The 14,310-nt window shown below is 44.3% G+C and overlaps 1 protein-coding gene across 1 annotated transcript; it reads right to left on the bottom strand.

Annotated features, from left to right (window-relative positions):
- Positions 1–4,545: 4,545 nt before the first annotated feature.
- LOC110072146 (S-adenosylmethionine synthase) lies at positions 4,546–13,662 on the bottom strand. Its single transcript, XM_020780233.3, has 9 exons — positions 13,426–13,662; positions 9,667–9,744; positions 9,434–9,556; positions 9,216–9,328; positions 8,961–9,104; positions 8,549–8,767; positions 7,995–8,177; positions 7,172–7,305; positions 4,546–6,042 (listed from the first exon to the last, which is right to left on the bottom strand). The coding sequence occupies exons 1-9, from the start codon at positions 13,502–13,504 to the stop codon at positions 5,940–5,942; spliced, it is 1,176 nt and encodes a 391-aa protein (XP_020635892.1). The 5' UTR covers positions 13,505–13,662; the 3' UTR covers positions 4,546–5,939.
- Between the last annotated feature and the right edge of the window lie 648 nt (positions 13,663–14,310).

Genomic DNA, 14,310 nt, shown 5'->3' with positions numbered 1-14,310 from the left:
AAGCGCCACTTCCCCCTCCTCAGTGGCCTGTCTCGCGCCGTCGTTCTCCGCGCAGGCGCAGTGGTTTCCCCCGCTTCCAGCTCCAAACTCAGGCGGAGCCCCGCCCCGTGTGAAAAATGCTGCTGTCATTCAGGATTATCGGCATAAAGGCGGACCCTGATGAATGCTTCGTAAGAATAGCCTGGGTAGGAAGTTAAAAATGTACCAAAGTAGATCATGGTCCATTTGTAGGGACCAAAAGTCAGAGTGGAGTCATGCGCTAATTTTTTAATCCACTAAAATTATTTACTGGATGATTTATTTCTAGATATTCATTTATTTAGTGGCCCAATAAAAGTATCACCTGTTCCTGCGTTTGTAAAAATATTCCCCCATCAGAATTTGTCAGGAAATTGCAAGTTACTCGTCTTTGTAAGCTTCTCATACAATTAACAAGGGGACATTTCAGTAATTGTCTATTTTCTCATTTTTATTGTTTTTAATATCAATTTAGTGGGACATGATGGCACTGCGGGTTAAACCGCAGAAGCCTCTGTGCTGCAAGGTCGGAAGACCTGCAGTCGCAAGATTGAAGCCACATGACGGAGTGAGCTTGTCCCAGCTCCCGCCCACCTAGCCATTCGAAAGCATGTAAAATGCGAGTAGATATATAGGTACCACCTCAGTGGGAAGGTAACGGCGTTCTGTGTCTAGTTTATTTATTTATTTATTTATTGGACTTATATACCGCCCCATAGCGCTACAAGCACTCTCCGGGCGGTTGCACTGCCACGGAAACTGTCTTCGGACAAACGCTGACTCTAGGGCTTGGAGACCGGGACGAGCACCGCGCCCTAGAGTCGGACACGTCAGGACTCAATGTCAAGGGAAACCTTTACCTTTAATATTAATTTTGGCCAATTCAGTGTTTTTGTGATGTACTCTATTTTGATAAGCAGCCAGTATGTCTGTTGAATAGTTTTTTAACGTCTTCGTGGGGCATTAATAAAAAACAACAATATTGTGACATCCTTTTAAAAGAGGTCACATAAGGGGAAAACAGATTTGGGTGTGTCCACAAAAGCTTGAATTAAAATATAGCAGGCAAATCTTTACGGTTTTGCCTGATATCCTTCCAAGAGTAACATTTATTTTGATCCAAAGGTGATAAAGGTGGGTGACACCTTGATAAAGGGCCACCTTAGGCATCTCTAAATTGGCAAGATGTCAATTCCACATCGAAAAGCTCTGTTCCTTTCAGGCAAAAATTTTAAAAAGCCCATTTGTTTAGTAAAACAGAAGCTTGCCTCATTCCACATTGAGCATGGTCAACTGGGAGATAGCACTGGCATCGTCTGCACATCCAACGTCTCAGGCATGCTGTCACTTACGGATTTGCATGCTTGAGAGATCACACTGCAAGAGGAGAAAACAAGTTATCTGCTTCAACGTGCAGTGTGATCTCTAGTCCAGACTAAGATGGGAGACATTTGTGAGCAGAATCTTGTCCCTTGAAAACTATTTGGGATCAGCTTTTGTATACACACAGACCTGCTCCCCAAATAACAGATGTGGGAAAAATCATCATATCTTCCTCCACCCACATTCCTCCTGCTCTTTTTTTTGTAGTCAGATCTGACGATGCGACTTCTGCTGCAGAGAATGGGTCTGTCAAAAACCTTTGGACTTGACAACTACAAGCAACTTTCCTGGCAAAATCCATCTTGCCATGAACTTTTGGACTTTACAGTGTGTTTTTTAATCCACAAAAGCTTGTGCACTGTATCATGATTTTTTAGTGGTCTATAAAGATATTGCCTGTTTTTTCATTTAGAATCAACCACACAACTACCCTTTTATTTCAATCCATTTTGAACACTTCCTTTCAGCAGCAGGGGGCAGTACCTCAGCCAATTTTTCCCCAGGGCCTGATGCTCTTGTCTTTCAAGAGGACTATGCAGTTATAGCAACATCTCAGCCCTTTGTGCTCAGGATTAATGCACCTTCCACATGCCTGCATTATAAACCTGCTTTTGTTATTTTAATCTGCTGCTTGTTTCTTGTTAGTCAGCTCAGTATTTTTAAAAAGTAGGATTTGGATATATAAGTAACCATTTACTCAGAAGTAAAAACCATCTGTTTGAAAGAAATCAACCCCGGGTGCTCACTGGAAGGATAGATCCTGAAGCTGAGGCTCCAATACTTTGGCCATCTCATGAGAAGAGAAGACTCCCTGGAAGAGACCCTGATGTTGGGAAAGGGTGAAGGCAAGAGATGGGGACAACAAAGGACGAGATGGTTGGACAGTGTCACCGAAGCGACCAACATGAATTTGACCAAACTCCGGGAGGCAGGAGGGTCTGACATGCTCTGGTCCATGGGTTCGCAAAGAGTCAGACACGACTTAACTAAACAAGAAAATCATCTGAATGCAGCAACACTTCTGACAGAACAAGTGATTTTGACCTAGGTATAGTCTAGGAGAAAGCTGAAAGATTTCATGACAGGAAAATATACGAATCACTTAATTCAAAGTACCCCCTGTCATTTCCTACAGATATTCAGAAATCCTTTGTAAATTTATTCTTGAATATTCTGTGTCCCAAAAGGCAGTGTCCAACTGTATAGCTTTAGAATTCCTCACCCAGAGATCTAAGGAAAGAATTCCCTATACAGCAGCTATAGCTTGAACTCTCCCTAGAAGCAAACATGCCAAAATTGAAATGACTTTGGCCACATCACACACAAAGCTCATTGGGAGGGAAAGCCAAAGGTGACAGGAAAAGACAAGGTCCAAAAATAGAGGCAAGAATGACCCCATAGCAAACTCATGGCCTTGAGTTTGAAAGAGCTAAGCACAGATGCTGGCAATAAGGACTTTTTGGAGATCATTCATTCATATGGTCACCATGGGCTGGAAGGGATCCGACAGCATGTAACATAGCAATCATACACAGGAATGTTAAGTGTTCCAACTGCTTCTTATAATAGATGTGTTGTAATCCATTGAAGAGGTACCTGGGCCAGATATGGCTCTCAGCTGTTTCCCTTCCAGCTGGCAAGCTTATGCTGTCGTCTAAAATTGGTGATAGGCAGCAGGAAATAAGTACAGTTAAAGGACAGGAAGCTACTTCATGAAACTGAGCTGTAAACCCTAAAACTCTAAGATTTTGGCTAAACTGTGCAACCTAATACCATGCATAATTTTCTACAGCCCCTTCACCATGAAATGCTCCATTTCAGTGACTGCAAGTAGAACTAAAATGGATGTTTCCGTAGTGCTCAATACAGTGTTTAACACTCTATACTGTAGTTATTTACAAGTATTTATGCCTTGTCTTGCCCCTTAAAAGGAAACTGGAAGGGATGACAAAATACACTACCACTCCCCCCCCCCTTAGGCAGCCAATTACAGAGACAAAGCCAGCTTGAAAAGAAAACTCTCTGCTTGCTTGTTGAAGGACAGCAAAGAATGGGCCAGCGGATTTACCAGCAACTCCCTTTCCTGTTGCCAAGGTACTTCCTAGCTTTACTGTTCAGAGAAAATCCTCTGTAATGTCACAACAGAGTTCCCTGCATCAAGTCACTCCCTTTCTGATAGCCACTGGGGCAAAACTACTTTTTTCATTTTCAATTTTTAAAACAGCACTTATAATTGACATTGTGAATGCTGTCACTTAAAAAGGAAAAAGGGTCGGAAGTGGAAGGACACCACTTAAGCAGCAATTTATCACAAAGCTGCAAGCCACAATGCACAAGAATGATGAAATGGTTTATACCAATCGCTTGAAATCCTATTGTGCAGCTCCATCTGAAATGTCATTGGTGGCAGCAGATTGCTGTCTGAAGTGTGCACAGCTCACATGCTATGTGATAAAACTGCTGTGAATGCCAAAATGGAAAAAGGGAGCCTTTATAAGATATAATCTGCTGCTACAGATGACCAGTCCCACTGTGCAGACACTGCCCAACAGGATTTCACCTATTAAACATAAAAGCTAGATGCTCCAAAGTAAAATTAAAGTATTTCTGAAAAAACTCAACAGTTGGAGACTAGTCAGGTACTGCAGCTTGCTCTGCAATTGCGTTTTATTTCTTTTTAAACTGCTGCAAATGAAACTTGAAAAAGCACAGGTATGTGCAAGATAACACTGAATGTAAGTGGCTATCACATCACATAAGCTCACCATAAGAAAGTGAACAACTGAAAGACCCCAGGATTGTAGTTTAACTCTTAAACAGTGTTTCTTGTGGTCACCCTAAACCCACTCAAACAGCAGCTGCCACTACAATGGAGAAAGTGTCCTGAAGACCCCAGTACTAGGTAAAATACAGCTTTGGGGAAAGCAACTTAAAGGCTTTGGGGGGGGGCAGTTACAGAGGCTGCAGCTCATTAGAAGAGGAAACTTGACTGAGCCATCCATCTATGCCAGGCTCACAGAGTTAGGCCCACAGGCCCCCTTCCCGTGCATTCCCAGAGAAATGTTGGTCAAGGCAGGCAATGACCTAAAATAAGGATACTCAAGGTCCAATGCTCCAGGTACCAATCAGACAAGACACAATGTGTTCAGATATAACCTAGCACTTTTATTAATATCTTTAATCAATGTGGAATTTCAAGAACCAGACATATGTAAATAAACGCCCAGAAAAAAAAGTGGAACGCAAAAGGCACTTCTTGCTTAGGTCACTGGCCATGGGATGGGCAGGTAAACAAGCTGGCTTCTCTGTACAACACCAGCCAAGTCAGCCTCTCCCAAGGCCAATTGCCCTCAAGCACTGCCCTCCCCGGTTTTACACAAGCCAGACCCCCTGTAGGTTGCCACCCAAGGCTTTTCTGTAGGACACCTTGGCCTAGCAGGGAATGCTGGGAAACTATCAAGGAATCATGGTGCCAAAGTTTAAAAGCTGCCATTTGAGACAAGGGCTTCTCTGTACTCACACCCTGTCTCAAACACAATAAATAATCAATTGTTTTTTTAAAAAATGTCAAGTATGTAGGGTTTCTCTCCCCACGTCCTTTCCAAATGCGCTTCTACTCTGAAAAGAACTGGCTTCAGAATGTAGTTTGGACCTGGCTGAAAATAAACCCTGGGAGTTTTGTGCAATATGAAGCTCTTGGCTCTAAAGAAAAATATATCCAGGTGCCAACGTGTGCAACCCACAGAACTTGGGTATGACCTTGTGACTTCTCTAATATACCACATGGCTGGCAAAGTGCCCGCTTGGTAACAATGGTGAGGTTTGGCTAGTGCTAAAATGTGCATAGGATTTTCAAAGGTTTGAGTAAATCACACTTCCCCCACCCCCAGAGTAGAGATGAAAAGATTAAAATGTGGTGCTGACTAATTTCATTAATCTAATAAACCACAGGCTGGTGGACCAGAACTGACCATTTAAAAATGCCCTAGACTGCCATTCCAATGGAACTTACATGCAAGGGTATCTGTCAAGGTGGTTGCAGCTCTCACAAGACTGACAGGCGGGAAGAACAAACGAGCTTTATGTTCTCGTTAGAGCCAAGTAATTGCACCATGCTGCTCTAGATCTGGACAGAAAATACATGGAAGCACAGACTATGTGCACATTACAAGGGACGTTCCCTTATTCATTGCTTGAAGGGTGGGGGCCGGGTGGGGGAATGATTATTAGCATTTAGGCCAAATATAGAAGACCAGACCGAAACACTGTTCTGACTAGTCTGTTCCTCCATCTAGGTAACAGATAGCGCCTATAACCCACTGGCTTTACTCATACGTCAAGCACATCAGGAAGAGGAGAAAGCACAGTGCAATTTGCGGTCCCCAGAGGACTAATATTGATGGCAATGGACAGAGCGTGCCAAGTTAAGAGCAGAGAAGGACAGGACCAGTTTAGTTAACAGGGTTCTTTCCCACAGAAGAGCCTGAAGGTTTCTCTGTAATGACACCAACAGGTCTGGGGAAAGAAGCCCAACAAAATCAGTATTTAAGCTTTTTGGGCACTTCCCATGGGAAGCTGTTCCTACCAAAGTGACCATAGGCTGCAGTCTTCTGATAAATAGGCTTCTTCAGATCCAGATCCCTGGAATATACAAGTCCGTAACTCAATACAGGGCATTCACCAAACAAAGCAAAAGCAGGTACACCAGAAGAGGCCACTTGTCATCAGTGATGATCAACGCTGCAGGCCCAAAAGAGATGCCCTTGTGCAAGAGCGGCCTTGCCCGAGAGTCACAATTGTGTTTGTTGCCTTTCTGGGTCTCACAGACAGCAATGCAAATCCCAAGGAAATCTAAGCCACTGGGCTCAGCTGGTATTATGGAATACTTACCCTCCTTTATGAATGGCTACATCAAGCTGCAGATCACCACATGATTCTCCACTGGAGACGGTACTCCCTATCTGAATATCCAATTTTTATTCCAACCAGACCTGCCCAATTCCATTTTTCTAGAGCCAAGCACCCTGAAATTCATGCTAGAGTTCTATAGGATACTGTTTTAGCCAACAGTCTAAGAGAAGTAGCCAGCCCTGAACATCACAGACCCAACATGATTAGTTAGAAATAGAAAGTGAATAGGTCCCTAGAGAACTGGTTTAACACACCACTTTTAGTTTTCTCGTGGAGCATTTACAACTACTGTAATAACTCAGTACACTGTGGGATAGTTTTAAACAAAACATTTCAGGATTAGACATGGCTTCTAGCAGTTACGCCTTAAGACCGAATTCCCCATTTTAAATTCTTTTCTGGACTGGAGGAATTTTGGACAGTTTCATGTACCGTACGAGTTAAAACCATGTTGTTCCAGCACCTTTTATGTCGGGTCTCCCCATGAATCCCTCCCCCCATGTTACCTGCAGACTGACATGTATTTTGCTTGTATCAGAGGGAGGCAGCCCTCCAGGCCATCTCCTTCAGCTACCACTTATTGTGGGGAAGCGACACCTTGTATTTATTATTCATGAACATAGCACACTACAGGGAAAACCTGCCTTAACCGATACTGCCACTGCCTCTTGGGATCAGAACTCCTGGTGGTGCAGAAGATATTTTCCTCTGTCACTTAGCAGTAGACAGGAAGGATACCACAGGGAAATGGCAACATCTCGGTGAAGTTGTTCAGGGCCATGCCTTGCTTACAGCTCTCTCAACCTTCCTGCTCTTATGTTTCTCTCTTTAAATATATGCACGTGCCACCACATTTTACCTGACAATGACCCCTGGGCGGAGGTCAAAGTTCCTCTTCACGATCTCTAGCAGCTCATGCTCACTCTTCTGGGAAGTGCCATAATGGAAAATTGAGACTGACAGTGGGTGGGCTACTCCAATGGCATACGAGACCTGAGAGCAAAATTAATTTAAAGCACAAATATTAAAGCTAACAACTCCGTTCTTGACATCATGTCCAATTTTTTTCCATAACAGATTACTTTCAATTTCACTTCCAACTCAGCCTTCCAAGATCTAATTTACTGCAGTGCAGTACTGCTAATATTTCTACTAGCATTTTGTAAGTTAATTCCACCCCTCCCTGCTTCCTTCACTGTATCTATCATCCTGTTATCTTTTCATGGTTTAGGATCTAAATTTCTGATTCAGATTTGAAGCTGCAGTCTATAATCTATTTAGTTATTTGATTTATATCCCGCCCATCTGGTCTATTCGACCACTCTTGGATCCCTGGATAAGCCACCTTGGATCCTTTGGGAGAAAGGCGGGATATAAACATTTTACATAAATAAAATTTATAAAAATGAGAACAATGGGTGAGACCACTTCACAAGTAGCTATTACATCTGAGCATTACTAGTTTCTGGTGCATCTCTGCACAGCTTCAGCTGAGGTTATCAACTTTCTAAATGTAAGAGACACTTCCAGCTTAGAAGTAGGAAAATTCCACACACACGCCCATCACTGCAAACGACTACTAAGATAACCTCTTTCACCCTGTGTACCTTTAACCCTAACATCCTATAACAAGCTACATTATGCAGTAGTTTGGCCAGTCACAATTTTTACTGCAAACATACCTGAACCAGCACTCTTCGACAAAGACCGGACTTCACGAGGGATTTTGCAACCCAGCGAGCAGCGTAAGAAGCCGAACGATCGACTTTTGTGTAGTCTTTACCAGAGAAAGCACCACCTCCATGCGCTCCCCAGCCACCATAGGTGTCGACAATGATCTTCCGGCCAGTCAAGCCAGCATCACCCTGCAATCATTAATTATGGTTGTTATTTCTCTTGTCCATCTTCATGGAGAATCCATCCTTTCTGAACACATAGAAAAAAACTGTCCTTTTAAGGAGAAAGGCAGATTAAACATATTTTAAATAATAAACTGGCACACTTTTTCATAGACCTTGGACTTAAGATTAAGCACATCATCATCATCATCGTCGTCGTCGTCATCAGTCTCCTTTTGTATTTTGTGATTTTACACAGCACTTTAACTGCATCACACAATGGGGCTCTCTTAGAAACAGGACACTCCTTCAACACAACACTGTTGCACTTTCCCAAATCATCAACATTTGCCCAGATGGCTGGGAACGGGGGTGGAAATAAACATCTTTTGTCTTACCTGGGGACCCCCAATTACAAAACGGCCACTAGGCTGCAAGTGATAGACAGTATCATCATCAAGGTATTGTGCAGGCACGACAGCCCTGACCACTTTTTCTTTCAAAGCATCTCTCATTTCATCCAGACCAATTTTCTCATCATGTTGAACTGAAATAACAATTGTGTGGACTCGAATTGGGATAACAGCACCACGGTCCTGCCTGTACTGCACAGTCACCTGAAACGAAGGACAAGGGAAACATCAGCATTTTGTTTCATTTCGTTGGTATCTTCAAGCTTGTATTTGGACTGTAGCTTAAAGTCCTACAGACAAAGAGATTTGCAGAATACATCCACTACGGCTTCCCATACAATTTCTGGAAACTTCTTTTCCCTCAGTCTCATCAGGAGATGCAAGCTAACACACTTACCTGTGTCTTAGAATCTGGTCGTAGCCAGGGCAAAATATGGTTACGACGGAGTTCTGCCAGTTTTGCATTCAGCTGGTGGGCTAGAAGAAGAGTCAGGGGCATGCATTCCTCAGTCTCATCAGTGGCATAACCAAACATCAAACCCTACAATATATATAAAAATTAGAGTTCATAAGCTTCAAATTGCAAAAGTGAAGATTTAGGAATGTGCATCATATAGCACTTACGATTAATGTAGAGCCTGCGGACACTAACCTGATCACCAGCCCCAACGTCTTCTTCCTTTCTGTCAAGATGGACTCCCTGAGCAATGTCAGGGGACTGCTGCTCCAGGGCAACCAATACATTGCAGGTCTTGTAGTCAAAACCTAGAACATGCACAAAATAGAAAGCATCCAGCATCAGAAACCAAGCATGTTCAATTTAGAGCTACAGGGTGAAAAGGGAGTCCAAGACACAGCCAATCTACCTACCCTTTGAAGAATCATCATAGCCAATATGCTTGATTGTTTCACGAACGATTTTCTGATAGTCAACCGCAGCAGTGGATGTGATCTCCCCAGCCAAAAGGATCATTCCAGTCTTCGCAGCAGTTTCTACATAATAAAGCAAAGTTGGCACTGTCACTTCTAACTGCAGAAGTATTGTCTTCCTCACAGAACCCCAAGATGCCATTTCCCACCTAGTAACAGTCAGGAATACTCACCACATGCTACTTTGGCATTTGGATCTTGTTTAAGGTGTGCATCAAGGACAGCATCGCTAATTTGGTCACAAATCTTATCTGAAATCAAAAAGCTTGCATTACTTTCCAGATCCCAAATCACCATTCTCCTTAGAACTTCAACCGATATGAATGAGAAGTTGTTTGATTTTAATGTTACAAATACACAATCTAAATTTTAGATAAGTTTTGTTGGTTATTTTTAGACTTGTCAACAAGTCAAAAACCTACTTCATTTCAGTGATAATGTATATATGCAACTCTTGCAGGCAGGGTAAGCATCATCTACTTCATCATGCTAGCTTTAGGGTACAACAACAGGCAATTTATTTCAGAAGACCTAACGGGACCGTCATTTCTGGCTATTTGACACCACCAGATGATTTACTAGATAGGTTTTCTTGCATTAATTCTTTTATTACAGTCATTTAAATCTTCCAGATGTTATTAACCACAATTCCATCACTTTCATTATTTTGCAAATGTTTATATTGTTAATCTCCCTGTAAATTTACAACTGAGTTATTCTGCTTCTTGCCTCAGCACAGGCAGATAGATCTACTACCACTTGTTGGCAAGACAAAGCTCCTCTTATCCCCCAGAGACCTCAATCTTCAAAACTACAAGAGCCTCCTTCAATTCCCAGTCTGTGACTACTAGGTAACTAGCGCTTTAGCCAACATCTCTGGTTTCAGCCTTGCCCAATTTCCCATTACTTTCTGGTGCTCTTACTATTTAGGTTAGAAAGCTAAACACCAATTCATAACAATGCTTCCAACTTCAATTTGATCCTTCAAGGCATACCTTTGATTTAGGCTTCTATTCTATTATCACTTCTTATGAGACACAAAGGTGATGATGCAACACTGTTGCTTTGTTGCAATTCAAATGCACCATGTCATTTGCCTTTATGAGTAAAGGAAAAATGCCATCTTAACAAAACTCTAATTCATGTGATGTATTTAAAAGTTAATTTAATTTACTGCCACCTTAGCAGGAAACCTGATTTCCTGGTGCCATTCTGAAGTCCTAATGTACCACAAAACAGTCCCCCAAGCCAGTCTACCATTGATCTCACTATACATCACAGACCCTGGGACAAGCTGAAGCTCTACCAGTTCAGCCACCAGAATAATCCCTTTGGGCCCTTTCAGAAAGCAAGTCTACAGCACCAATGCCACTTTATAACTCAGATCCACTCACCTCTCATTTTTGACAGGCCACAATGTCACAGAAATTCCTGCAACAAGTACTAATTACCTGCATACAAATCCCAAAAGGAATGTTTATGCATGCTTCCGCAGACCTTAAAAAGCTGTCAAAATCTGTGTAAAATGTGTTTTCAACCCAACTACATGCAGTGAGCATATAGAACTAAAACCAATCTATAGTGTCACTAGAAAATGGCAACAGTGGCTGCTACATAAATAGAAATACTACTGGCCTTGGAGAAACACATTTATTCCAACACAGCAGGACTCTTATCTGAAGACTACCAGGACTGAAACAGCGGCAGCTCTAAGAGTTCTAGCAATTCTGATGGCAAGAATCTGCTTACATCCTTCTAGAGGCACATAAACATCAAGAGTGGTGATGACGCTAACCAAAGAGTTATCTAACCTAGTATTCTGTTCCCGGTGGCTCATCAGATAGCCATGGGAAGTACAGAACTACCATGTTCCCCCGAAAATAAGACAGGGTCTTATATTAATTTTTGCTCCAAAAACACATTAGGATTTAATTTCAAGGGATTTTTTTTCATGTACAACCATCTACATTTATTCAAATACACTCATCATCTTCTTCTGGTCGTTTTCCACTTAACTGGGGCTTATTTTGGGGGTAGGGCTTATATTACAAGCATCTTGAAAAATCATACTAGGGCTTATTTTCAGGAAAACAGGGTGGGACCAGAAAAAAATCTGCATTCACTGCCCCCCCACCCCAGCTACTGATACGAGAGGTATAGTGCTAAAATACCTAGTACTCATTCCCAGCTGCATTCTCCACTAATTTGTCCAATCTACTATTCAAGTTCTCCAGTTATTACAACCATTACTATATCCTGTGCAAAGCACACTCCATGTACACTGTGTGAAATCTTCCTCCGTTCAGTGGTTTACTCCAAATTCTAGCATTACAAGTGGGTTACTAACTCCCCAACATATTCCACAAAGTTATCTTGGTTTTTTTCCCCTAAATACTGTAACCTTCCATCACAAGAGTTTTGTCACTCCTTGATCATTTTTGTCAATCCTCTCTAGTCCAATCAGATTTTATGTAATGGAATACTATTAACAGCACATTTTGGATTACAACAGAGCCTGGGATTAAATGACCTCTGAAAGCTTTCCAACCTTCCAAAGCTCCGATTCTGAGAACAAAAACAAAGAACGGTCTTTATTTCACAGGACTAGTGTAACACAGAACTGATAAAGTGTAACAGAACGGGTACTAGAATGTGATAGATTTCCCAAGGTCAGAAAGATAAATCTTGGAAAATAAAAGCATCAAATTCATATACCTTTCCATCTCTAAACAGTATATACTTTTCAAGGCAGGAGAGGCCAAAGCTGCCTGGGACTGCTTCCACAAAAGACCACTCTTCAGAAAGCCTCATGGCTCCCACAACAGCCACATGTCCATGGTGAAAACCAGCGCATGGCAGAAAGACAGGCGCATCCCCACCTCGCATGCTTTTCCACAGCAGAGCTGTGCATGGCCAGCTTTTCCATCAAAGAATCCTTGCTCTTCTGCAGCCCCTTGGAAGGGACTATATTTAGAACAGTGTTTCAGAGGAGCATATAGGAAGGACCCATGTCTAGTCACCATAATCGGATGCTGCTTTAACTCTTGAGCCAAGCCATCCTTCTTATCCAGGCGACGGTCTGCTCAAACATCATGGCGGAAAAGGACAATGAGAATAAGCCGCCAATGCCGGCGCTGCCGCCTTCAGCTCCACCAGGCATCCAACCTGCCTCCTCACCCTGGAATCAGGTCCTCTGACACAGCCACTTTCTCTGCTGTGACGTTGCTTTGTTGCAAACCAGTTACACAACAAAGACTCCTTCCATTTTATGTTATTATCTATTCTAAAGGGCAGCTGTCTTCCTCCTACTACCAAGAATCCTTTTTCACCCTCACTCTTATTCTCCCTCTCCCCGTCTTGGGGTGTGTGTGTGTATGTGCTTTCTAGTTTTGTGTGTGCTTTCTAGTTGTGTTCAAGTCAGCCACTTTTTTTCCTATCCTGTTCTCCCTCCTCCATCCAACCCCCCCTTTTAAACACAGACGACAACCGCCCCCGCCCCTTGCCCCATCAACTCTCTTCTTCTCCTGGGGCTGCCCATGCGGGCACCACGTGGTCGTCTGCAATGCGGGGGCGCGTGCCCGGCGCCCCGCGCGCGCTCCTGCCCCGCCGGCGGATTTTGGGGGGGGGAGGACAAAAAGCCGGGTTTTTGCCATTTTCTTTCTCCCCAACCAGCCACCCACCCACCCACCCTTCCCAAGCGCGTGGCGGTGGGAGACAGTGGCTCCGCCCTGAGGCCCCTCCATTAACCTGCCCTCATCACGCGCCGCCGGGGGCGCGAGAGCGCGCGCCCCCAGCCTCCTCTTTCTCTTCCTTCTCCCTCCCTCCTCCTTCCCCCCCCCCCCGCCGCCTACAGCCGGGTCTTTCTTCCCCCCCCCCGCGCTTCCCACCACATCCGGGTCTTTTGCCCTTTTTTCTTTCTTTCTTTCTCTCACCTGGGTGCCCCTCCCCCACGGACTCTGAGGTGAAGAGAAAAGTGCCCTCCTCAATCCTGCTGTCACGGAAACCGTTCATGGCGGCGACTCGAGAAGAAACGGAGACTCTGCAACGAAAAAGACGACGGGGGAAAAAAAACCACCGGGCGGACTGCGACGGCGGCTGCTGTTGCTGCGACAAGACTAGGCCTCTCGCCACACCACCGCTTCAAGCTGGCGCCGGGGTAGAATGAGGCCGTCACCGCGGCGGCGCCGGTTTTATAGAGCCGGGCCACTCCCACGTCTTTCGGAAACCCCACCTCTCCCGAAACCCCACCCCTTGTGCTCTTTCCGCCCGTCTCCGCCCTTGGCAAAGGCCGGCAAAAGGCGCGCGGGAGGATGAAAGGGGGGAGGCGAGGAAGAAGGAGGGGGGTTTGACGTTCTCTTGGGATCTACCATACCGCGAGGCAGGGGGGTGTCTTGGACATTTCCACCCCACGGAGAGGGAATCTTCCTCCTCCTCCTCGCACTCAAGCAGATTTGGAACACGGCACCTCCTCTCTATATAACCAGAGATTAGGAAGAAAGGGGGTTTATTTGTGTTTTCAAAGGGTCTGGGTCTCTCTCACACACACACCCAGCTTCTGTCGACCAGTCCTAGCTTCCTCCTCAGCGCCCGTTGCCTCAGGGAGACGCGGGCCGCGATCAAATTTTTCCCGCCTTCGCGGGCGGGGGCGGGGAGGGGCGCCTGGGTTTCTGTGAGCACTTTATGAGGGGAAATATGCCCCCCTAGAGAAGGATATGGGGGTTGCTTAATAAAGGCCCACGGCCCACCCGAAAAGCGATGATTTTCCTATTCCCCCCCTCTCTCAGGAAGATCGGGTTTAATCGGTGAGGTCTTGAAGG

This window comes from Pogona vitticeps, chromosome 8 (genome assembly GCF_051106095.1).
Source record: "Pogona vitticeps strain Pit_001003342236 chromosome 8, PviZW2.1, whole genome shotgun sequence".
NCBI classification, from domain to species: Eukaryota; Metazoa; Chordata; class Lepidosauria; order Squamata; family Agamidae; genus Pogona; species Pogona vitticeps.
The sequence above is the reverse complement of the archived record's forward strand: the minus strand, read 5'-3'. Positions and strand labels throughout refer to the sequence as shown.